The 27,150-nt window shown below is 37.7% G+C and overlaps 1 protein-coding gene across 2 annotated transcripts in view; it reads left to right on the top strand.

Moving 5' to 3' along the window:
- GNAL (G protein subunit alpha L) overlaps window positions 1-27,150 on the top strand; it is a 179,865-nt gene that overhangs the window by 118,201 nt on the left and 34,514 nt on the right. For both annotated transcript variants that reach the window (XM_066561501.1, XM_066561509.1), the window contains exon 5: window positions 7,678-7,775. In XM_066561501.1, coding sequence (XP_066417598.1) covers window positions 7,678-7,775 — 98 coding nt within the window. The remainder of the gene's footprint in view (window positions 1-7,677; window positions 7,776-27,150) is intronic.

The following is a 27,150-nucleotide window of genomic DNA, read 5'->3' as shown; positions in this document are numbered from 1 at the left end:
TCCTCCTTTTCTTAGTTGAGAGCTTGGTGGCCCCTTAAAATAGCAGGTAGGCAGCAATGTTCAAGGATTTGAACAGACTGAAACTTGAAGTACACAGTTAAAATGGAAACTAGAAGACTGAATCAGAGGTTTTTGGTTTTAGTATGATAAAAGCTTTGTTATCTAGCTCAGAAAAAAAGTTCCACTATTTAACAGATAGTGAAGGAAAAAATGTGGAACTGTTCTCTGACTTATAATGTATTCTTATTTGCAAAGCCTATCTAAACCACAGTGCTGGCCTCAAAATATTACAAAAGCACAAAATCATGTTATTATTTTTGCTAGTATGATCTAAAGACCTTTTGGATCTTTTTTTTAGGGCTTGACAGATAGAAGTTTGAGGCACGTATTAATATATTTCTCAGACCTTGCAGATGAGTTTTGTGATCTATGAAAGTTGAACTTGTTGATTTCTGTAAAATAGGATGGCAGATGGAACATGTTTCCAGCAGGCAGAAATAGAACTGCTAGGGCGATCAGGCTGATCCCTCAACTGCACACACTTCTTGGAAATTTAGTGTAGAGTAAGAGCTTAAAAGTGAAGTCACAGAAATAGTTCAAGAAAGGGATGTAGAATATATCTTTATATTCTGGTCACACTCGTGGTTTGTGAACACTGTCAGCGAGCTCCACAACTGATGCATTTTGTCTAGTGGTGTTACACAGGGGCATGTGGTGGCTATGTGCTTTTATACATTTATAAATGCTGTTTGTTGGCCCAGCTTCTTTCCTTATACTTGCAAGTCAGATAAGATTCTCCTAGGAGTTAATAATATACTAGTTTTGGGGTTTTGGAATATGAGATGCCCCAACACAAGTTGTGTTTTGTGAAGGCGGTATTTCCCTTTCTCCCATGTTCAGCTCTAATGAGCTCAGGTTATGCTTAGTGCAGATTGATCATTCTTGAAGACTGTTGCATCTGGCCTTAAAAAGGCAAAATAAGTCAAATGAAAATGAATAGAGGTAGATCTGGATGTATTATTCTGTAATTCTCTTAGACAGATCTGAAGTTAGGTTTTGGAGGAGGGTTAGAGGCCAAACTGCTGCTGTGCCTATCAGAATGAGTCACTAACTAGCAGAGTAATTGCATTGATTATTGCACACCCACAAATTACAACAGAAAATACTTTGCAGGGGGTGGAGGTTGTACTTTTCCTAAAGGTTTCTGTATAATTAATCTACTGTAAGTGCTGGTTCTTTAGAAACATCTGAACCCTACTGTAGAGCGTGGTCCTTGTGTGCCAGTTGGCCACCTCTCCCTACATCGTCATTGCAGTGTTTCTTGTGCTATTGCTTTGGTGCTAATGAAGGTTTTGACAATGTTGCTGTTGGGGAAATTCAAGTCATGTATTCTGCTTTTGTTTTTACATTGTAACTGTTTGCCTGTCTTCATTGCAGGCATTAGGAGTTTGAGCAGCTGCATTTGTATACCTACAGCAAAACAGCTCCCTTGTTGGGCAGAACATTTCATAAAGGACTAAGGAGAGTTGACTGAGCCATAAGGGACACTTTTAACTCGTAAACAAGAGGCTGATTATCAAGAGGCTGTGCTTGTTTGTGGAAGAGCTAGCTGAGCAGGCTTCCTTCTCTCTTGGGTGCCTTACCTTGTACTTCACCCAATCATTAAATCCATTTAATTTTTTTTTTTGTTGACACAGCTTGCATTTGCACGCAGTAGATGTTTGGGGATGAAGAGCAATTTTAATAGAAAATTAGTTGCTACACTTGGTACGAGCAAACCAGTAATAACTGGAGTCACTGGGGCAGATTGTCACTCACTGTCTCTTGTGGGTTTCTTGGAACATCAGTTTACAGCCACCTCAGTTAAATGCTGGGTTAGGATTCAAGTTTAAAGTCAGGCTCTCAAAATGGAGACTGTCTACAGTGAGTAGAGTCTAGAGGCTTGCAAAAGAGTTGGGGATTGACAAAAGTAGTTTTTGCTTCATAATATTAAATTCCAGGTGTTTACTTGGCTCAAATATAAACTTTTTAATTGCCATTCTTCTGTTACTTTACAAGGCCTGTGCTGCAAAACCCAACAGAATATTGAAACCCCGATCAGATTTGTGGCGTGTGCCAGGGCGGCAGCACAGCCCCAGGAGCTGTGAAGTTTTCTGGAGCATGAGGGGGAGCTCAGCTGAGCTTCCCATCACCCACGATGCAGTCACTCTGATCATCCCCTGGGCACCACTCACAGCTCTGTGGGAGGAGATGAAAGTGCTAGGTTAGAGTTCTTCCTCCCAGTCACCTCTCCCATACAGTGTTGCTGTCTGTCCTCTGCTGTACCAGCACAGCATCCTGCTGTCTGCTGTCATGCTTCGGGACTTGGGCTGCAGGCTGATGGATCCAGTTCTGTTTTGTCCTCAGATTTGGTACAGAAAAGGATGTTTTGAAGGTTATTGTTTGAGTTGCAAAGTCAAACATGCCACATTTAGAAAGCCCTGCTGGTATTTTGCCTCTACACCCTTCATTTGACTCCACTGGATGTCATCCTTTTGATATTACAATTTTTTCCATCAGTTGTCACTCTTTTATTCCATAAAATGTTTCCATGGTTCCATAGATGGGAGACTGGGACTGCCTGTATGTAGATATATAGATATATATATATAGATATACATATATATATATATATATATATATATAAGCCTTGCACTATGCATTGGGAGGTACAAGTACCTTGCTCAGTAGGGAGGCACATACCTCCCTTCCTGTGTAAATTAATTCTCTGGATCATCTTGCACGGCAGTTGTTGTTGGGAGTTGGGGAGGTGTTAGGTGGGGATTTTTAAGGCATTGTGTGATTTACTTTTTTGTTTGGTTAAGTACGTGAGAGAAGAAGTAGTAACTGAAATTCAGAATAGAAGTGATGACTTCATTTCACACCCACAATGGCAGAACTATGTGTAACGTTTGCCACTTCTTTAAGTGGTTGTCAGGTAATCAGACAGGTTTAATCTGTGTTTTAGATGAGAAATTGTCTTACAGTCCTGACAGTCCTGAAGCTTAAGAGAATAAGAACATAAATTTTGGCTTGAGGGAGTTTGATTTCACATTGATGTAAGCAGTTGTTTCCATGTTTACAATATATTAACAGAAGTAGAAAATAAGGCTCTGGATGGAGCCTTCTACATTCCACTTTCTGGAGACTGAAGGTGACATCAGGATAGCTACTAAATGTATGCTCCATCCGGAAGAAAGGCAGAAAGAATCTTAGGAGAATAAAAATTGTATTCCTGACCTAACATGAACTTTTGTGGTTTGTAAAGCAGTTAGATGAAAACTTCTTTTTTCCGAAATACATGAAGATCTGTTCATGAAGATACATAATTGTTTAATCATCAATAGTATTTATTCCAAATTTAGGTATCTGAAAAGTGAGCTAAGTCCATTTCTTAGCTACTTGAATTTTTTTTGTAGGAGTTACAAAGGGAAGGAGGTTTCTAAGGTAACCTATCAATAAATAAGTTTATTTCCAAAATAAGGGAAATTGAATTTCTAGACCAGGCTGTAACTTCTAGTAACACAAAGCTGAAAAACAGTGCCCTGAGGTTTAGCTGTATTACATTGCATTTGTTACCAGAATTGTTTTCTTGGAATGCTATGTATGGGAATACATTGAATCAGGAAATTTTTCCCTGAATTAGGTGAGTAAAAATATTTTTACAAGACCTTTTAAAACACAGTAAAAATAGCCTATTGTTTAGATCAGTAGTATCAGCTCAGGGTGTTTTTAACCTGCTTTTGGCTCTTCATGATTTTTGGATGATGTATGATTATTTATAGCAAAATGTATCTGCTAGTGAGAAGGAGATTCAGGAATGCAGGTTTGAGGTTTTGGATTGTCTCAAGAAGAGTGGAAAATTTCCAAATAGTTTTATATTAATAAATATTTGAGGTGTTGTGTGTCACATCTTCATTTTGATGACATCCAAATATCACACCAAGGTTTTGTATGGTCTAGTAATTGCTATAAATTCTTAGATAAATGGTGTAAATTAATGTGTGCAATGTAAAAAGTACCTGCAATTCATGGCACCTCTAACTCATGAGATCTAAAGCATTATCATTTACTTCTTTAATACTCCAATTTAAATACTAAATTAAAAATATATTGATTGCTTTATTTTATATGTATATTAATAGGTGCAATTTTTTGTATGCCTCCATCCCTAAGGAAGAGTTTGGTTGAAGCAACTATTCTGTTTGATCATGACATAGATGGTTTTCTGCTTTCAAGCAGAGTACATTATTTCCTGGTTCTCTTCAGTATGCTAAATATTTTTGGTAGATTTTGGTGGCTTTGATTAGATAGAAGTCAGCTGCATGTGCTTGCAAACACAGTGCATCAGATTACCAGAGTGATTTACCATCTCCCTGTTTTATTCTGTCCCAGTCAAGGTTTCTCAAAGGACCTGGCTTGTGACTTCTAAGAACTGAAAAGCCACTTTCCAGGAGTCACACCTTTAAGAAAGTCTTAGTTTGACCAATTCAGAATGTAAGCTACTACAGTCACAGCCTGCTCTTAAACACTTGATTTGTCTTTTCCTGACCTAAGGTAACATTTTATAATGTTTTAGTCCGTCTCCCCTTACCAGCTGGAGCAAAGCTGAATTCTCTGTTCTCTGAATTATCCTGGCTCTTCCTCATGACAGGAATTGCCAACTGTGGCTGCCGCCCCAAGGATAGTGCAGCCCCAGGGGAGGTGCCGCAGGGCAGGCAGAGCCCAAAGGCCACACCAGGGCCTGCTTGCCACTGAGGTGGCCACAACGTGGCCGTGGTGGGAGGAAGGAGGAAGGAGTAACAAGCATTGGGATTCATAGGAATGAGTTGTAAGGATTGAGGGGAGGGGAGTGATTGTTGGAAGGCTGGTCAGGCAAAAGGGGCTTGATTGCAGGGGTTGAAGCTGACCTGGTAACTGCTGTGTGGATGTTGTCCTGTGATGGAGAGGGGGCTGGCATCCAGATCTGTTTGCCATGTGCAGAATCCTCCTCTGTGCTTGCAATGGGGGGCCTTATGCAGATGAGCAGAAAAAGTACTGAGGAACTTAGAGCAGACAAGAGAAGGGTTAAAAACAAGTGTGAAAGTTGGATCATGGTACTTGGCACCTTGAAATGAAACAGGATTTTTCTGGAAGCCTTTAGTCACCTGGGAAGGAAGGATCGAGTAGCTAGCTGTGTGGGAGGCAATTTGCAATCAAGTGTACTCCTCTGCAGTAGATTGGTACATTTTAATGAGGGAAGTATATTTGCTCTGTTTTATATGATTTGCTTAGGACTAGAAGTCTGGAAGTCATTTTAAATAGACTGCTTTGAGACATAATGGTCAGGTGGAAATGTTTGAAGCATATGATATGGAAACCCTGTATTTACAATATATTTGTAGGGTCTCAAGAAGCTGAGCTGAAATGATTGCCTCTTTTTCAGAAGAGATTTTTAAGAGTAAATAAAGCTCATACAGAGGATGTAAAGGCAGTAGTGAGAAACTACTATAGCTGTGCAACTTTATTTATTTGTTTGATTATTTAGTTCATTAGTTATATTTTCAGCTGATCTTTTAATCCATGTCACCCTTCAGAAAAGGATACCTTTACACTCACCTCCTCCTCATCCCTTCCCCTTCCTGTAGGCTCTGTGGGGCTGAATGGGAATGGTTTTTACATGTTTATTCCCCTTAGAGATGGTTTTTGGGGTGGGTGGGAATTCCCACTCCCGGATGAGGAGGAGGGGAAGGCAGCCACACTGTGCTCAGACCCCACACCTGTAGCAGCGAGTTCCTGTGGGAGGAAGGGCTGAGTTGGACACTGCTCCCATCTGAGGGGATGCAGAGCTGGCTCCTTCTGCCTCAGGACCTGACACTTAACCACAGTTCACTCCATCCACTGAGAAGGCAATGCTTTTCTTTGGCCAAAGTGCCAGCAAGGCAGTGGGAGGCATTCAGCTGATGCCTCAGGTATCAATCAAGCATAAGCTTCATATTTGAGGAATGTTCCATGGTTTCGGGTATTTATCATTTTGACTTTTCCAGTTCTTTCTTTTTCTTGCAGTCGATCTCTCTGTTATGTGTGTCTGCTTTCTCTTTCTACTTTAGTTTGATATCTTGTCCTTTCTTCAGCTTGTTTTTGCTTTTTTCCTGCTGTAGGAACAGAGAGTTTATAATAGCTGTAGCATCACTTCAAAAGGTGGATCAAAAGGTGTTTAAAACAATAATTATATAAGTAATTAAAATAACAAAGATTAAATAAACATGTCCTCACCAAGTGATGAAATAAATTTCAAGGGCAGTATAAGCATCTGTCTATATATGGTGTTGCTTCCTCTCTTCATCCAAGACTTTCTGCAAAGGTTTCTCATAGGTTTCTGCTTTAATATCTTCTTTTCTCTAACATTTTCAAAACTTCTTAAAGAATGGAATTTTCTCTCTCTCTACATTGTACATGGTATAATTGGGAAAAAAAAAGACAAAATGCTTTACATCCTGAAAAGATGTGGGGAGAGACTGGCAAGCAATTTCAGAAAACTTTCAGAATTTAGATGTTTATGCAAAATTTTGACAGAATCATGAAGTGAATAGTGGTATTACACCCATTTTACACAGAGCCAAATTGAACTGTGGAAAAGCAATTTGTTAGGTTTCACAAATTTCTGACTAACCAAAGGACTCCGCTGATTTATTAGCAGTGTTGAGGTGTTAAGAAAACAACTTCTGTGTTTGAGCTGACATATTGCTTTAACAATTTCGTTCAAGGGAGGAAATAGCCATATAATAATGGAAATACTAATTCATCTAAACATCCTTCATTTGAATTTAGAATGATGTAGCAGGAAAAACTCTGTTACAGTGTCATTTACCAGTGATGATAAAACATAAAATGGACTCCCAGCTTTAAAACAAGCTGGATCCTTGAGTCTCTAGAGCTGGGGCTGGAGAAAAGGAGCCAGCAGGCAGGGTTGGACCTACCTCTCTGCCCATGTGTTGCTGTGGCTTCACAGGCACCAAGAACAGCTTTGGTTCCTCTTTCAAATAATTCTGGATTAAGCTTGCTGGCAGACATTTCTGGATTGGTTAGCCTGGGATAGCTGCTAGGAAAAGCACATTGTGCCAGGCAGCACTTTGGAGGATGCAGTGTTGAGCAAAGACTCTGAAAGTCTTGCAATCAAGTTAGTATATTGCATGAGAAAACACCAACTAGTGGAAAGTTGTGTTTTTCAAGAAAAGTTGCACAATCTTTTTAAAGTTACAGACGGGTTCTTTCTCTGGAAAGCTAATGTTTATAAGCTGAGCGGCTTTTTGCGTCACTTTTATGCCCTTTCCATTACAGAAGCATAAATTCAGTTAAAAATGAAGTGAACATTCTTTTAGGTAACTTTTGTACTTACAGTAAATTTTATATATGGACTGGCATGAATTTTGAAGACAGTCTTCATTATATATCATGTGCTGGAAACTCTCAGCAGCCATATGTTTTGTATATTTTATTGCAATTTTGCTAATAAATGCTTATAGCTTTTCTTCTGTAAGTGTATAATCTATCATTTTGCAAAGCATAAAGCATGAAGGCTGGGGGAAGGAACAGCGCAGATTGAGGATTGAAAAAATTGAGAAATGTTCTCTGATTTGTTGCATTTCCAATTTTCAGGAGTTCTTTGAACATGCGAAAAAGCTCTGGGATGATGAAGGTGTAAAGGCATGCTTTGAGAGGTCAAACGAATATCAGCTGATTGACTGTGCACAGTAGTAAGTATTTCTTTTTATGAAATTTATAGCCAAGAATGTGATCATCTATAACATGTTGGAAAATATACCAGTGCGATTCAGGAGTTTTGCAATGTAGGAATTAACATTTCCATTCTCTGTATAGGTGGAGCATGTATAGCAAAATTAATTTATCATCCTAGTTTGCCATTATTATACAACTAAATATTATGTCTCAAATATTTCACATCTAATAAAGAAAAGTATAAAAAAATCAAATAACTTTAAGTATCTTTATTCCACTCAAAATTGATTTACATAAAATCATTTCAGTTGAAACTATTAAGTTGGAAAAATGTTGAGTCAATCTAACGAGAATCCTTTGTTTAAAATTCTGATACCTAGACAGTGCTGAAATTGCTCTGTCTTTTCACATTCCATAAAAATTTCTGAGACATTTACATAACCAAATGCATACCTGCATTACTAATACATTTTCTAGGTGGAAAAAATTATAAGCAGTATTTAATTAAAGACAGTGGTACATTTGGTATTCTGTCCTTCAACATGAACTGGTACACATATATGTAACACAGTCAAAATCTTCAAACAGATTCAGTTATGTAAAAGAGTCAAAATGTGTAAACAGATTCAATCTGGTCAGAAATGTTCTGAGAAGTGTAGTAGATTGTGAAGGTGCAAATCATAAATACATAGTACAGTGATGAAAACCTATTAATCAAAAAATAGTCTGTTAACATTACAAGTGCTACAAACTCAGCTGTCCTTGATAGTAACACAGGTCTGAGGTAGATTTCCATGGAAAATACACATTTCATGTGAACCGCTATTGCCAGAACACATACTCATGCAGTTCTATGGGATTTAGGGTTTCCAGAGAACACGCTCCAGAGGGTTACAATTTATCTAATTGGCAAGATGGTCAGCAGCAATGCCACAAGTCTGTTCTTGAACGCAGTGTTTTGCTTTTCCCTCCTCTCTGCTCTCGGTGCTAAGCCTGAAGCAGAGGAATAGGTCCATGTCACTAAAGGACTTGTCGTGCTTCTGCCACAGTGGGGAATTTTGCGAGTTTGTTTTCCCTCTTTCCAGACCATTTTTGGGAAAAAAATGATTCATCAGCACATGGAAGTGAGGAAAAATTAGATTTGTGTATGAAGGAACTCATTTGACCTTGGTGCATTTACCAAAACCTGGGCATTTGCTCACAGTCCAGAGTAGCTGGAAATTGAAGCAGTGGTTGTACACAGAGAGACAGCTGTCCTAGGTTGTAATCAGTGGGTTTCCTTTCTGCCCTCACTCACCATAGTACAGATCTGAGTTGAGCTTGCTGAAAAGTGCAGACTGACTGTTTATCATATCTATTCACACACTAAAACATCAGACCAAGAAAACAGTACATATTTAAAATACATGAATGTGAACCCTACTTCAAAGATCAGTAAAGGTCTCGCAATCCTCCTTGAAAAATGGTGCTGAAAGGGCCACACAAAATCAGGAACACACCAAATTAGAGTGTTAACGGTGGTGTGTTTTCCCTTTAAAAAAATGATGCCTGTCTACAGATTCTGACAGGAAGAATGTTGTGTCTCATGTTGTGTCCAAAACCAAAACACAAGTGAGGAAAAAAAAATGGGATCTAGAATTAAGTCCACTGTCTTGGAGTAGAAAACTAAATCCTACTACCTTTTTTCTCTAAAAGGTTAAAGCAAGTTTAATAGGTTTTTTTCTGTTTCTTCCCTCCATAACTTCTAACTGGCTTGCTTTTCCTTTATTCTAAGATTATTTGTTATAGTAGTGAGTGCATTTGCATAATTCTTCACCTTCAAGACCCTTTATGAAGTATCGTTTGATATTTAAATATTCCTTGAGTGTATCTGTGCTTTTCATGTCATTGTCTACCTGAAAATACAACAGCTGAGTGACTTATCCTTGTTTATACACCTTCAGTCTTAGAGCAGAAACTTGAAATTCAGGTACAGCTGTGTCAGTGATCTGATCAAACAGCCTTTTTCCCACAGGTATTGATGATTTCAAACACTGAAGTATAATCTTGACAGAAAAATGCTAAAAATTCACCCAGCATTTATCTGCCCCTCCACCCAGAAGAACATTTCTGTGCTAGCAGTGGATGGACATTTGTCAGGGTGGTGGGGTCACATCCTCCTCATAACTGAGAGCCTGTGAGCAGAGGTTGGAAATCCAGTTCTGATACCTACACACCAGTTCTTTCATCCACTTAGGAAATACAGAGGGTGAGGGTGCTGTGTTCTAGCTCAGCAGGAGCGTGTGGCATTTCTCTCAGAGCCTGTCCATGGTCATTTTTCACTAGTGAAGGGGAAAAGGGAAGGAGTGTAATGCTGATACACATGCTTACTGTGGGGCTTTGAAACATCTGCAGCATTTCCATTACTCTGGCTTTAGGAGAAAACATCCCATGCCATCAGCTAAATCCTAATCTTCTGTTTAGCAGTGAAGGAAGAACATTATCAGTAGGTCACCACTTCTCTGCTTAAAAAAACACAAAGCCAAACCTAAAAAATCCCAGCATGAGTTATAAATATCCTTGGACTACAAGTTGGGTGGCTGGCTTAAGAATACTGAAAAGCATTATTAGCAAATTATAATGTCAGTGACCAAACTTGCTGACTATTAAATGAGTTGCAAATACAGGGTATTTTGGAATAGTTTAATTTGGCTACAGTACAGGGCTTCTGTATTTTTAAAACTTAACCTAATTTTCTTTATTGCTGTGGGAGAAGTATTTTGCTGGAATCAGAGGTAGTAGAAGGACACAGAGGCAAATGTTTTATTTATGTTATGCCTGAAAGTTAATTTTCCTCGATCCTCAGTGCCCTTTCAAATTATCAGGATACTGTTCCTTCACAGCAATGAGAATGTGGGTCTGCTTTTCCCTCATTCTCACTCATTTAATCATTTTCATAATTTTAATATTCTTACATGAGTCTTTTTGTATCTTACTTCTTCCTTTGTTAAGGAATACATTTAGTGCACACATCATGTTGATGCATCATGTGGTATTTGTAGCAAATACAAATCTATGGCCAAGCCAGAGGTCAGCAAAGATCAGGATTGTTCTTTATCACCAGCTACATTTATGTAATTCTTTGAGGGGGTATTATTGCATGGCCATCAAACTTCTTCTTTCCTTAATGACCTTCATACATTTCTTCAAGATTAATATCATAAAACTGACAGGTTATTGTTTTCCTTGTCATCTGATTTAATATTTCTTACAAGGTAAATTTCAAGTTTAATCTCAAAAACTGATACTTACTTTGAAAAGTTGATTTTATTTAGTTGTGTCCCCATTTGACTTAGACACATTTCAGCAGATTTATTCTGTTTATGATGATAAATCTCCCATCTAACTTTAACTTATTTGAATTCTATTCAAACTGTGCTTTTTGTCTGTTTTCACATAATTTAAATTCAGCAAGTTCTAGGTCTATGAGGGACTTTCAGATTGTGATCTAGAGAAGTTTTGGCATTGAACTGTCTAGTATATAAACAATAGGCAGAAATTAAATTTTTCCTGTGATTCTAGGACAGTTTTCTAAAAGGTAGTTTCCTGTATGATGAATACAGTTCCATTTTTAATATTTCAGTTTCTTTATACTGGTTACCCAAATTTTATTGTATCCATGGATGGGAACCACAAAGAAAATTCTATAAACGCAGAACAGAACAAAACAAATAAAGGTTCAGGTATGATGGCCTTCAATTAAAAAATGAAAAAAAAAGCTAGTGAGTTGATTATGTCTTTAAAAACTTTGTAAATTTAAGTCAATTAATTTATGTGGCAACAAGGAGGTATAAAATTTCAATTCAGAACATCAGTCATCCTTGGGGGGGATATCAGGCACCCCCAGTCTGGTGATGTCCATCTGTTGTTTCCATAAAGTAAGCATTGAGCTAACTTAGTTTTGGCTACTCAGCTGTCAGGTGGCTTGCTAAAATTACTTTCAGTGATCAGAGAAAAGGTGTGGGGATGCTTGCAGTGCTCAGACATTGCCAAGGAAAGGTGGTAGTACTAGAGCACAAGAGTAGACCAGCAGAGCTAGGCACATTGGGAAGGGGACAAAAAAGACAAAAGCAAAACATTCAGTTCTCTTTAGGTCACACACAGCTCAAGTTCAAGCTGTTGTGTTAGAAATAAAAAAACAACTCCTTTTAGGTTTATTAGAAAGTTCTAGAATAGAATTTTGTCTCACTGTGTTCACATGCAAATAGCAGCATGTGTGTTCATGAGTGGCCCTGGCTCGAAAGGGCTCACTGAGTTCCTTGGAATAGGAACTAGACCAAGAATTTAAGGGAACCCTGCCCTCAACCAGTACCATCAACTTTGCCCCATTTTATCAGTCTTCTTTCCCTGATAAAATTTCCCTGACCACTTCTGATCTACTTAGTGTGAAGGCCTAAATTGGTCTCTGTGTGAACATTGGGGCTAATAAAACTTCATTATACAAGTTCTCAGGAAAGCAAACACAAGGGATGTGAGCTTGGCCAAAGGAAATTGATTTTATATTTGAGCTGATACAGATGGAAAAGACACAGATTTTCTTTTTCTTTCCAGTCATTCTTTCCTGGGGGGGGGGGGGTTCAGCCAATTTCTGAGATGTCTATCCTATATTAGGTAGAGTAATAAAAAAAAAAACCCAACTCTTGGGTTGTTGGGTTCTATTGTTCTGTTGTTCTGTTCTGTTGTTGTCCACAGATTCAACTCTCGATGTGAGAAAAAAGATAATCCTTTTCTCAACAGCAGCACTTCTTAAAACCAAGCATATTTTTGACTTGCCTTGCACTCTTCTAGATGTAGGGTTTAATTGCTGGCATGCACAGTCATCAGTAAGTTCCCTCCTATAGGCTGAGGTCAGAAAAGCTGCCTTGGCATTCTCTGCTTTTTTGTCTAGTGTGGCATTTCAGTCAGGTGTATTGGTGTACTCTTTCTTTATAAGGGGCAGTGAAGTAAATGTGGATAGATTCATGATAAATTAATCTAAGCACCGTTATTATTATTGCTGTTGTTTTCTAGAGAACATTTTTTAAAGCAGTGATTCTTTTTACATTTCATAAGTGCTTAGTAAATATAGGACTAATAATTCTTACTTATAGAATCACAAGAAAAGCATTAATATGAAATGTTTAATGCAATGAGATTTCAATAACTAAATTTTTCTGGTGATACAAGAAAACCATAATATTATTTTCTTCCATCTATTCTTCATTTTTTCCTTTTAAAGTTTCTCATGCAGTATCACTTTCAAACCTTAAAAATTCATTGCTGAAGTTAGAAGAAAATTTTGTTTGGTTAATTCATGAACAAGTTTTCTCCACTTACTTGATCTAAACTATAAGACTTAACCAGCCACTAAATTGTTGTTTAATAGTAATAAAAAAATTTTTAAAAAAAAGAGAGAGGTTATATTTATAGAGTAATCACTTTAGCCTCACTGATGAGTCTTCTAAACAGAGGTGGCTGCCAGATAGGACAGAAGTCATCCTCCAGTGTGTAATGCTTGCATTTTTCACTGTTTACTAACTAATAGACCACACTCTCAAGAGGCAGAATTGTGGTTTCTTAAAATATGCACTGGGAATTCTATGAAATAACCATTTCATGTGCTGCTGTGATTTTTTTGTTGTTGTTGTTGTTGTTCCCCTTTTTGCCTTCACTTACAAAACAAAAATCCTTAGATTAACCAATTCTATCTTAATTTTGGTAATCAAAATGTAACCATGATGTTATAATCCTAGTATTTAGAAGTACAAAGATATGGAATAAGAAGTAGCTGGAGAAACCTCCAAAGTACATTTGTATTTTCAGTTTGGAGGATGAAGCAGTATGAAAATACCATTCAGAAATAGGCATGTACCCCCCTGTTTAAACCACTTTGGTTCACAAATGCCTTCCATACCTAGAGAAGACAATAGCACTTTTCAAATATAAAAATGAGATAGAAGGTAGTTTATAAACACAGCACCTTCTCTGCCTTTTAAAATTGCTGTGACAAATACTTTTTCTTATTAACTAATTGCCACTGGAGAACTGTTTAGGCTGCCCTCGATGGGCTGCTCAAACATAAATTTAAACCATACATTTTCCCACACGCTTCACTGTGTATGACTGGTTCTGTTTCCTGCGGTTTTACAACAAGCAAAAAGGTTGAAAGTCAAAGGCAGAAAAACATAAAATATTCCCTAACCTCAATTTAAAGGAGTAATAAAATCTAAAGACCAGGCAGAGTCATGACAGATGCATAAAAGTACACTTTGACTCTTTTTGATGTTTTATTAGACAATGTTAGTTTTCTTCGAAAAAATACGGCAAAGCTGGCTTTATTCTGTCGAGGAAAGAGTTCTTTCCTCCCCTAGTCATCAAATTTTTCAGTTTTTCCTGAACAACTGACGAATGTTTTTCCTCATTTTTTTTTCCTGACTGCACACATGGGGCAATAATAGGTGCAGGACACGTTAGTGTAACATGGCAACTCAGCCTCGTTTGGAAATGTAATCCATTCAGCAAATTGGAGAATTGCAAGCAGGTCCATCACCTGAGCTTGTCTGCATTTAGTTTTCTCTATTAGTATGCTGTATTTAATTTGGAGATATTTTTTTCCAATATCCTTTCTATAGACTTAAACTTCAGTCTTTTGCAATACAACACTTGAGGAGCTTTTCAAGCCTTAGCAAAAGACTGCTGAAGCACCAAGATACTCAGTGTTACCCTCAGCATATCCACTCTTAAAGTATCAATATCCTTTATAACAAAGAAAGAGCCTTCTGTTACATTTATTATTAGAAGAGAAAAGACTGTGTTTATTTTGCATCACGGCATTGAGGACAGATGTGAATAGGTGCTGGTACAGGGCTGAATCAGTGAGCTGGCACAGTGGGCCAGTGTGACTGGCAAAAATGACCAGACTCTGGGATACTAAGCAGCAAGAAGGGAAAGCTTCTCTGTAAGACTGGACTGCACTGAGGGACATTTTGTTTGAATTTTGCATATTAAAATCATAGAAGTAGTTATTAAAACATAGGAAAGGAAAATAGCAGAGTTAATCAGCATACTTTGAAATTGCCTTGAAGGTTTATATTTTATCTAGAGTACAGATAACTGCCAATAAAGAGAACCTTAAAAATATGTGTATTCCTACTGGCAAGTTAAAGAAAGGGTACAGTAAACATCATGATGCAGTTTAACTCCAGAAATCCTGGTTATGAATCATTGTTCGGGGTCAGCATCTCAAAATGTCTCCAAATGAAGTAAAACTGCCCATGATTGTTATCTAGAATCTGCATGCAGGATTTATGAGTGGATTTCAGAAGGAAGTTGTGGGTCATTCTGCCAATTGTGGTGTTATTTATGTGCTGTTCTTGGTTTAGAACTCTTCCAGTGTATGCGTGGGAGAAAGAGTAAACTATGACCAAAGCCAGCTTCATTATATTGCAGGGAACATTGAGAGTCATTTATATTTATTCCATTTCTAAGAATTTAATTCAATCTGTTCATTTACAATTCATTGCTGAGTGTGTGCATGTTCTCTGTGTGCGAAGATTAGTTGGTTAAAGAATATATCACCTTATTAATCATTATGTAACACAAATGTATTTTAAGTTCTATCTATGGGAATTTTTTTTTCTATGCTCTATTGAAAAAGTGTGTTCTAAATTCTCTTACTTTAAGCCTAACCTACTGTGAAAAGCATCTTAACATAATAAATTTAATATAACAACTGTATAATAACTGTGAGTTAAATGCTTAAAAAAGAAGAACATTGAAAATTTAATGGCAGGTTATATGGGGTACTGTCAAATTATTCATATTTGAAGTTTAAGTTTTCTTAAATGCCACGTGCATTTTTTCACTTAGGGATGGTCAGTTTTTCTTTTTTTCAAGTAGTCAGTTTCACATGACAGGATAAAGAAAGGCCAAGAGTCATATTTCTTCCTTAAGAAACTGCTCACTGGCCAGACTCTGCATACACAGCCTGCTCTGCACTAATAGATGTACACAGCCTTGTTTATGTTAGGATCTACAAGAAGCCAGGGTTTGGGTGGCTGTGTTTTTCTAAATTAACGCTGCACTGACAGATTTGGAAAAAGAAAGATGGTGGAATGCAGAAGTTAAGAAATAAGAAAATTAAATACAGTTGATACTGTGTTGAAAAAGTCTAAAGACTAAGCATCTATGCTTGAAAAATAAATTTTACACCTCAGACTAAATCAAAATAGAGTCATGGTATTTATCAGTTTGGTTGTAATCCCAGTTTTAAGACAAAGCAGACTGGGAAACTAAGCAGTTCAAGGGTATCTCTCTACTTCTTATAATTAAGTTAAAGCTAATTTTGTTCATTTTAGTACAAGACAACAGTGATGCTGCCAGAATTTTTTAAAGGTTTATTTGACTTTAGAAAAATTGTTTCAGTTGTGTCTTTTGTAAAAGTATTCTTTCTGATTTAATTAGAATTATTTGTTACATTGTGGGATTCAACCTGAAGTTTAATTTGTGCCTAAATTAAGCAGTAGAAAAGAAAATACATGTAAGATGTATCAGTAGACATCCTGTTTAATGGACCTACCAAATAATAAAATTTCTGAAAGATCATTAATTCTAGAATTGGGTGGAAAATCAGTTGTTCCTCCTCTTACTACTCCCCTGATAATTCCATTAATTGTAATCAAAAAAGAGAGATGAGTTTAAGCAGTTTTCACATATAAGTGCTAATGCATGGAAAGGTGAATCTTAAAATCAGTTATATGGATTTTCTGAGAACAACCTTTTAGTTTTGGTTTTCTTTCATGAACGTGGCAGGGAGGCTGGGAGGTTTTGTTTTGTTTTGTTTTTCAGATATTTGTTTGTGTAAATCAATTGGACTGAATATCAAAATAACCCTTAACTACATTTCCCGACCAAAATCTCTTGCTACATTTCTTTATTCCCTGCTTTTGCCCCCCATGCTGCTTTTTGTCTTTCTTTAAGAAGGGTTCACTACCTTTCATTTGGTTTAGAAGGATGAGTTTGGGAAGATCTGCATTCTGATCATTAGCATCCTGAAATCCTAGTGGTGTAGAATTTGGATAGTTATTCTTTATGAAGTTTCCTTCCCAACTACATTGTGGAGAAGTTGAATGGTCAGTATGGGTGTAATTTCTTGGCCTCAACTTATTTATTGGCCCAACTATGTCAAACATGTAATTGCCAACACTACTGTAGCAATTATTTTAAAACAGTTTATTAAAGAGTAGTAGAATGCTATAGAGCAGCATTGCCACCAGAGTTTATTCTGTTCAGGAAATATAGAAGTAAGCTTTAAGTGTAAAGGATCTTGTTGGTCCAGTATGACTTGTATATTCTTTTAGTTGGTTGTCCTATTTTCTTACATTGTCAGGATCTTAGAAACCTTTTTTCCCAGCAAGTTTGCCATAAACTTGCTTTTCAGCACAAACATCATGGGTTTGAAAAGCTTTTCTCTAAAGAAGTGTATGCCAGGAAGCATTTTTCTACATTATACAGAACTGATAGTAGTAAACTATATTTCATTACATCAGCATTGTTACAATTCTTCAAAAAAAGGGGGTCAAATGTAGTCACTAGTTTCCCCAAGTTTCATTTTCTTTTAACTACATGGAAGTCTTTGTTTTTGGGGGTTTGGTGGTTTGGTTTGGTTTTGTTTTGCATCAGAGCAGAACTTGTGTTCTGCACTGGTTAGTCACCCCTTTCCTCTGAGGTTTGTTGGCAGCTCCTGTCAGTAGGGACTGAGGTTGAGGTGGGAGGTTCTCCAGAGGAGATTGTGGTGCAGAGAGCACAGCTAACACAGGCAAAATTTAGGGGTTTTGACCTGATAGTAACCAGCAAATTATGTTATGTAAAACTGACAAGAGTGAGACCTCTATTAAAGCTTATTCATAAAAATTTGTTAATTTATTTATAAATATACCATTCTATACCTGTGTCAGGGAGATCATCATAATATAGAGTATGTTGAAAGAATGATTAAATTATTATTAAAAATTATTTTAGGCATGCTTTTACTAAGTTGTAAACAAGTTATACCTTTTTAGAGGATGAAAAGAAGATGAAAAGAGAAGATTGTATGTGGGCGAAGATAATAAATATGGGTTCACAAATAAAGCAAAAGGAATAAAGCACCAAGTATTTTTGGCAGAAATTCAGTCTGTTATCTCTCTTTAATGAGGCAAATGTTAAGAGTGTGGGATTGCACAATGTTGAGGGGGCTTAGCCTGTGTCCTGATGGAAGTGAGCAGAATGGATATGAGGAGGGAAAAAGAACAAACCATCACAAAAGATCCTGGAAACAACCAAAGAGACATTGCTAGTGAGATCTTTTATTTCCACACCATATGAAGAGCACAGTGCAGGTGAATGTTCAGAAACTTGAGTAAATGCACAGTTGGATTCTGAGCAATCAGGGTAGCCTGGCTAAAAGGCAGTGACAATAAACATGAGATATGGATATGGCATGGATACTGTGAGGTTATCAGAAATACACAGAAGACCACAAAAACTGAAATATAGGAAAAAATCCTTAAAATAAGAAAAAAATAACAAAAAGTAAATGGTTATGTATTCCATTAATTTCTTTAGAAAGGAAATAATTGAAGGACAGGTCCAAAGCATTTAATTCTAAACCTTTCAGCCTGTGGGATGAGCTTAAGACAAATGTCTTTATTCACAAGCAAGACAGGTTTCTTCATTTCAGCCTCATTGTTCCAGAAGATGGGTGTTATCTGCAATAGTAGGCTAGGAGCACAAGTATACACTTTTTTTCCAGAGGAGAAATAGGAAAGGCTTTCCAAGCAAAAAGTCTCAGTTTCATTCTGCCTGTAATAGGATTGATTCTAGTTTTCTAAATTGCAATGTGGACCTCAGAGCACTGAGACACGTGCTTGTCTTTTAAGCAGTGTGGTGCTATCCTCTTTGCCTGAAAAAAAGTTCCCTACAAAAATGAAGAACACTGCTCTTTAAGCACAATACTCAGTAATTCCCTGTACCTCCATAGAAATCAGTGAAAACCTGTGAAAAAATCATGGCTTCTTCATGGGAATTTACTGGCTTTTTCCAACCCCAGAAAGGTTCAGCATCACCGATGTTTCATCAATTTTCTCTCTTAAAATGGAGTCAGAGGCATATCTCACTATCACACTCTTTTGGAGAGATTTCAGCATAAAAGCTGCTTATTTTCTGGAGATTTTTCACCTTACACATATGTAACAGTTATTTCAACACTGGCTGAAAGTCTTCTGAGCAGAATCCAGCATGTTTGGATTTTTGCTTGCATTGCCTTTTTTCTTCTGTTTCAGTGCACAGACCTATGAGTTACTTGTGGTCTTGATTTAAATTTGGTGGCTGACATATTTCCCTTTTTTCTCTCCACTTACTAATAACTTCAGATCCATTTCTTTGCTTTACCCAGTTTTGTTTGTTCATTGTTTTATTCTTGAGAAATTGATCATTTTCTATGATTTGGGCCTCTGGGCAATTGAGATAGAAGATAATGTGTCATTTTTGTCAGTCACAATGAGATGTCTTGCATATCTACCTGGGTGTGTGAGGTTGGCTTATCTATCTGCTATTCCCAGTCCTTCTTTGACCTTTTCTTAATAATTTCATTCTTTTCTATTTTATGTATCAATGTAATCAGACAAAGCATACCAGCAGGGAAAAAAAAGGGGGGAAAATGGGTACTGCTTTCAGAACAGATGTTTTCATCTTAGTAAATTCCTTCTTCCTTCATGATTCTCAAGTGAAAAGAATCCATCAGAAGCTCTTATTGGAGTATGCTGGAAATTCCCAACTGTTGTTGTGAATAAATAATAAAACTATTAACAAATCAAAGATTAGGCTTTATGTGCATTTCTGCTTTTAATAGTTTAAAAGTAGGCAGATAACATGCTTATTTCTCAGATGATGAGAGAAATAAAGTAACAAGTAGAACCTTGGCTTCAGGATACAAACTTCCTAGAAACATAATCCTTTAAAATATTTATTTGTTTGAAGTCCTCTTTGTCTGTAAGAAACTACCTTTTCAATGAAGGAGCTTCTCCAGTTATATGGCCTCAATAGAAATTTTTAAAGCCTGAACTGCCCAGTTGGATGAAGCACTTGTGTTCATTTCTGGGGAATGTGAGGACTCTTCACTTATTTCTCCCTTGCCAAAAGATAAATTATCAAATCCTAATAGTTTCTCAAAATGTAAATAGAAGAGGGCATTGAAATTAGTCTTCTCTTTGTTGTGAACTGGAGACCACTAAGGAGTGCGAAGGAAAGGAAATATATGGAATTACATTGAGTTTCAACATACCTAAAACAGGAAAAGCAATAAAAATGCTTCCCACCAACAGTCGAAGGTGTTGAGTGACATGGACTGTGCCAGGAGACAGCATAGCATGGCTGTGTGCATGAGGGGCTTCCCTTTCTTTGCAGCTGTTTCATTGTCTTTTTATTCCATAATGGGGCCCCAGTTTGGGTTTTGCATTTCTTCCCAGGAGCTGCTCACATGTTTAAACTCAAGACCTTTTTCAACATTTATCTCCTTAGAGTTAAATGCAATGCAGTTGCAGGTATCAATTCAGATCTGTGACTCACTCATCTGCATGCCTTGCTTGGTGCTCTGAGCTAGAAATTACTTACCAGATGCAGCTTTCTGCAGCAAGGTTCTTTCTGTATATACAATTGTGTGAGCAATAGTGCATGTGTTACACGGGTGCGGGTAATACAGAGTATTTCTCCCCTGAGTGATGACTTCCAGATCCACTGCCAACTTGAGAAGGTATGAGAACTCTGGAAACAAGATGCTTTCCTTTTCTTTCTTCCCCCTGCACCAAATGGGGCTCTGCCAAATGGGGCTCTGCCTCTTAGTTCCTTGCCTTCCAGTCCCCTGTATCACTTCCCCTATACCATTCTCTCCCAGCAGCACATTTTAGTCTCCAGCTTATAAATATTTCATGGGTTATTTGGGGGGAATGCCTTTCAGAAGAGCATGCTGAGATGGGATATAGAGCCAAATCTGCAGCTATACTGCCCTGTACTGCACTGACACACTATAGTCAGATGATGCCAGAGATATTCTGCAGACTCAGAAACAAAGAATGATGGTCCAGTATTGTGTGTATTCCTAGAGTATCACAAACAGCAGTGTTTCACAATTTAAGAAAAAAACAGTCCTTTCAGGTCGCTGCATGACTTTGTTCTTGTGCAAGATGGAATTAGGAGTAAATTTGCTTTGGTTTCTTGGAATGATTGTGCCCATGTTGCATTGTGTTCTGTTCACAAAGCTCAAGGTTGATTTTTGTTCTGCCTGTGTTAAGTTCTTTGATTATGGTAAGATAAAATGTTATGGAAACTGTTTTTTCACTGATCTCATTTGTTGGTTTTACAGCAGACTTATTCCTAAGCCCAGCTAGTGAAAGTATATAGGTGTGGGGATCTTTTGGCTCTTCCATTTGTAATATTCTGTTCTATTTAAAGAATGAGACTAAATTGAAAGCATTTATCCTCTTCTGTTTGTTTGGATTTTTCTTTATCCCCTGCTCACTGTCCTTTGCAAATTATGGCATGTTGATTTCTATGTATCTTTTTGGTAGTTTGAGATACAGTTAGACGCCTTTCTAAGGATGAGTCTGAAACTCTGTGTGTGATACAATGCACAGTGATGTGAATGGCCTGTTGTCAGCACTGGTTAAAGGAGCTGTGACAAATCAGCAGTGGAGATGAAGGGGGAGGAATCAGTTTACAGCTAGGAAAACCACAATGGCAGTTGTATGGGGCAGTCAGTATTCACTTGGTGTGTTTTTTATTGCCCAAATGTCAGTGTTTCTCAATGGCTTGCTCACAGGAAAAGGAGTCAAGGGAATTCTCAATGTCCAAAACACAGAACATGTGCTATTGTTTGAATTCTCCTCAATTTGTGAGCTGCTCACAGTAGGCTGTAATCATGTATCATGCTGATTTGTGGTATCTGTTATGCATTACTTCAGTTTCTTATGACTTTTGTCTTCCTTATTTACACAGGAGAAGCAAAAGGGCAAACTAGATCAGGAAGAAGAGCTTTGAAATGTAGCTTTAATCAAGAGTGCATTACCTGGTTTGACCTTGGGTATTTTATACATGTCTTTCAGTTCAGCTATATGTAAAAATAAAAAGGGTAGTGCCTTTCTTAAGACCTTGTAAAAGCTGTTACTCTGTTTGATATTAAAGGTTACTGTGGAGGAGTCATAGGCTTTTTCAGTACAGTGCAGTCATAGATATCAGTTTGTCTTTCTGATTGCAGTGAAGTAATTGCTGGTGCCACTCTTTGCCGAGGACATCATTAATCTGTCTAGAAAATATCAGGAGAGCTTCAATACTTCCTGGTGTTTGGTGTGGTACAGATACAGATCTGGTCCTTCTCAATTCTCACTGTACAGCACATCAAATGAACTCTGCTCCATTTCACTACAGCTTTACATGAGAGCAAACTAAAAGTTTGTAAAAGCTGGGATGTGAATCCTAATAGTCAGATTTTGTAAAAGTAAAATAAATGCAGCCAATATCTTTTCATTCCACTTTATAAATTAAATATTTTGAAATTTTGTTTAATATTGCAGATGTTTTCAAGTTTTTAGGAAAATATTTACATTAGAATTAAGGACAGAAGTAAAGCAGCATAACCATCTTATGTAATCTGTGATGCAAAGATTTTTGAAGTTCCTCTAAACAGCAGAGGAAAATTTAGAAAGTGATTGAGGAACATTTTTCCCTAACCAGCTCAATTCTCTAACCAGCTCAACTCTCTGTCCACTCTGACAAAATACACCATGTTGGAAAGGAATTAGCTCACAGTTTTATCTTTCATGTGCATAAGGACCGGTGTGTAAAATGTGACCAATTCAAACGTCATTAAGAATTATTTTCCCTATCTATAATAACAGTAAAACTGTGTTCAGTAGTCAGTGTGTTTTTACTGTGTGCCAAATGTAGACAAAGCCTGAGTTGTTCATTGTGAAATGCAGACACCAAAGAGCTTTTAAATGTGGGAAGTCTATGACCAACATTAATGCTTGTAGAACTCTCGGAAACAATGTAGATATTTATGTAGATATTTTCCAGTAATGGCTTTGAGTGTTATTTGCTTTAGACTCTGTAAAACAAACATAATACACCCATCCAAATGTCAGATGCTTCTCTTAATAGAAAGAGTATTTTCCATGGAGGATGCTAGTGAGGAGCCAAGCTAGATCATAAGAAAGCACCCACATGAGTTTAACTAGCCAAAAAACATTATCTTCAGAAGGTTGCCTGGTAGTTCAGAAGCATCAGTGAAGACAGTGGACCAGTGTATCCATCGTATCAGTTAGAAGAGTTCATGCAGGAGCTGTTTGGATTTCCAGTGGTCCAGCAGCCCAGGGAGAAAGTGACCATTCAGGGTTCTGAATTGTTAGATGCAATAATCTGTCTCTAAAATGGGTAACTCAGTGTAATCTGTGGTTATTGCATTTAGAATAGATACAGGAAGGCATCTCTTTTTTTAGTAAATACAGTGCAGGTAGGCAGTGTCCTTCTGTAGGATTGACTGCTAAGATTATATATGCTATTTAGTTTCCTGCTGATTAAACTATATTACAGTTTCATCTGCCACCTGGCCCTTTTAGGCATGCAAAGCAATAGACCTGGGTGGACTTACAGAAAGGCACCTGGGTGCCTTACAGAAAGGCTTGGCCTTCTCTGAGGTTTTATCAGAAGAGGAGCGTGAGAAGAGTCACACCCTTAATCAACATGGCTGCATTGATACAGAGCTCTTACTGAGAGACTTTTCCAGAAAGGCTTTGGAGAAACATACTCGGTAATCTCCTCCAACCACAGGCTGTGGTGGGGATGACTTTTTGCATTCTTAGCAGGGGCGCAGCCCCACTGCAATCCCTCTTCATGCAGCCAGTGCAGCCACTCTGCTGTTTGTCCTGTCTACTGCAGACAGTGCAGCAAAATATTGCAGTTAGAGAAGAATTGCAAAACATAAAGGGACTTTTCAGAATAATTGAAAAGCCTATCATTAAAGCTCAAATGATTTTCTTTATTTTGTAGTTCTGAAATATCCTTTTATGTGGATACATAAGACTGGCTTAGTCTTCTTTACTTTTATTTTGTTAGGTCTGTTGGTTGATCTGACCTTTAAAAAAATCTCTCTTGAGTGGCTGTGATCTTTATAGGGGAACCCATTCTTTTATAAGAACAAAAACAGTGTAGGCATTCACTTTCATGTGTAATACTTCATTGTCTTAAAATAAGTATTTTCTTCTAGTTGCTGTGGTTGGTAGTTGAAAGCTGTTAGAAAAAGGTCTACAGATTTAATTTGTGATGTGATAGAACTGGGAAGAAAAGCAACTAACAATGATAACAACTCTTAACGTAAACTTGTTTTCCAGTGGTGAGGCTTATGCTGTTTTCTTTGTCATGCAGTGAGTAGTCCGAGCATAAATCATGTTTGTATTTAAGGTTCACATTTAAGCAGTTTCCAGAGTTGTCACTGGATTTTCAACCAAACTTGCTATTTTTAATGTGGATTTTCCAACCGATACTAGGAGGTTCTGCCTGTGCAGAACTTTGCATGTGTAGAAGCTGGTCTTCCTAAGAGGATATATTAAATTCAAATAATTTTGAGAATGATTTCTGGGGTCTAAAAGGTATAGCATAAATGGTAACATATTTGAATTGCACACTAGTTCTTTATGGGAAGTGCTGATTGCACGTTGCAGAGTTGAACCAGCCAGCATTTGTAATTCACAAATATGTCGTGTCTTATTTTTAATCTCACAGCATGATACACTACCACTGTGCGTGCTGTACTGACTTGCTTTTATTTTACTGCTTACAATGTGTGAACTTGGAAGGGGACAGAAAGGGAAGTCCTTGGGCCTGCCTCATGCATCTGCTGCAGCAGCCAGTTTCTTAACCATGTCATAGCTGCTGCCAGACTTTCTGGTTCTGATGAATGGTCCTTGTTCCTCTGAAACTGGACCCTGACAGTCTCAAAGTTGGAGTAAAAATTTACATTCTCTCAGTTGAGAAAACTTCAAATAATTTCAAAAGGTCCTTGCAAATCCTGGTGCAGGTGAATAAATGAGCCATGGCAATCCTTCCTAATTGCATGGATAGATAAGTTTTGTCTCTGCTTCTTCCCATGCTTGAGCCTGAGACAAAGCCAAAGCATATAATTGGTCAATAAAGCCTTTTTCTGGCCCCAAAGGATAGAGATCATTAAACATGTCTCTGTTTCCCTTTTCTTCATCAACCCCAACTCTGCAGCAGATGACCAGATGGCCACAGGGCATGTTTTGTAGCTACAAAATACATCTCATGGCAAGCAATTTCCTTCCATCAGTTACATCAGACACATGCATAAAAATTTAGATTTATTTCCCAATTAAAAAAAAAAAATCCCTGAAAACTCTGTTCATGAAAAACACTGCTTTATGTGCCAGATGGGAGAATGTGCTTCTCTTTTTGTAGTGCAGGGCAGCCAAAAATGGTTTGTGGTTCTAAAAAAGTTGTAGTGTTTGAGAAAGTACAAATCCAGTCGTATTGAATATAAAAGATCAGGATCATCTTTTTCTTCTGGACTTCATAAGAAGGACAATGCCTCCTGTCTGACCTGAGATGGTGATGGGTGAGAAGTAACAGGCACCCCTCCAAGGAGTCATGAAAAATACTGGCATGTGCTGTTAAACCACTTAAAATCAGGCAAGACAATGAATAAGATTAGAGAAGTGTGGAAGTTTGTAGAACTGGTGGCAGTGGTTGACCGCTTATATCCACCAGCAGACCTTGTTCACAGGGGAAGTTGGAAGAAAGCTGGCTATTACTACAACTTTGTTTGCTCTAAAGGAAGAGGGCCCAACAGAAGGGAGCTTCAGATAGCAGTAGTGGGAATTTTGATGTATATTTTTAGTACAGCTAAGATAACATTTCTAGAAGTGTAGTTAATGTTTAAACTCTGATTTGGGGTTCTTGGTTTGTTTCATTTTGTTCAGGGATTTTTATCAGCACTTTCCATGCATTCCTTCTTTCCTTTCCATGGCTTTTCTAGTTGCTGTTCTGGAGCAGTGCGCTTTTGTTTAAAGGTACTTGTAAAGTTTTTTAAAAATAGCTTTTAATTGACTAGAAACATACGGAGTTCAAGCATTGCTTATCAGTGTGAAGCTGGCTCACTTTTCTTTTCATGGCCTCATGCTTTTGTTTTCATTCATCAGTAAGACAAGAGATGCAATTGACGTTGCTAGAAATGTTTCTTACCAGACCATGGAATGTGTACATTAGAGATTGTGTTGGGGGTTTTTCCTGGGATCTTCCGTAACACTGCCCATGTATTTTGTGCAGTGAGACATTTCGATAATGCATCTTTCACCCTAATTGCCTGGAATTAAGTTCACAAAGCCAAGAAGTACCATTTAGTTTCTAGCACATTTTTGAAGGTGCATGTAAAAGATGTGACCTGTCCTGTGTTGCTGTGGGTAGGCCAGAAAATGGTTTGGAAATGGTTCCTGTGTTGCCAACCATTTTACTCCTTAGGATTAGGGGAGGGAAAAGGAAATAAAAAGTGTAATCTGGCCATATTTAAAATCTTGGCATGTTTATCTTGCACATGGTGTTAAAAACTACGTTGCCCTATAAGAACCAAGAATGCCTTTAGATTTTGGTATTTATGGCCATATTCTTTCCCTTTATCACAGTCACAGCGTATGAGCTGGGAATCTAAGTGAGTAGTCAGCTGAATATACACATGGCCAGGTTATCTCGTTTCTAGCTGCCTGCTTTGTTTATCAAGCACTTATGTAACGTTCAGAATTATATTAAGGCAGGGCCAAGCTTTGTATTCACATGCTGTTATCCTGCTGCTGATAGGGGAGATGAGCAGAGCAGGGTGTGAGGTGGTTAAAGTGATGGCTGCCCCTGCTCTCTCTCCTCTCCTAAGCTTAAGACCTCACATCTACACCCCAGCTCTCATTTGCTTTCTAGCAATTGCACTGCTAGGTTGTTGGACTTCATGCTTCTCACTTCCATCAGCAGCATAGAGGCACAGAGCTGAGGCTGCAAAAGCAAGAAGTGCCAGACTGTAAACATTGATTTGAATGCTATCAAACTGATTTGGGGTTGGAGATAGACCAGGGATTTTCAATACTTGTTCATAATTAAGAATGTAAACAGAATTTCATGTTTATATGCCCCAGATTAAAAAAAAAAAAAGAAAAAAAAAAAAGAGGCTTTTAAAGCTCTGGTTTGAACTCCTTGAAAATAAAAGAATTCAGTGGTTAGGGTGGAAAGGAAAATTACACTCCTGCAAGCATTAAATCATATCATTTCCTCTTTTTCTTCCTCTCC

The sequence above is a fragment of the Molothrus aeneus genome, chromosome 1 (assembly GCF_037042795.1).
Source record: "Molothrus aeneus isolate 106 chromosome 1, BPBGC_Maene_1.0, whole genome shotgun sequence".
Taxonomy (NCBI): domain Eukaryota; kingdom Metazoa; phylum Chordata; class Aves; order Passeriformes; family Icteridae; genus Molothrus; species Molothrus aeneus.
This window is presented reverse-complemented; position numbering and strand designations above follow the sequence as displayed.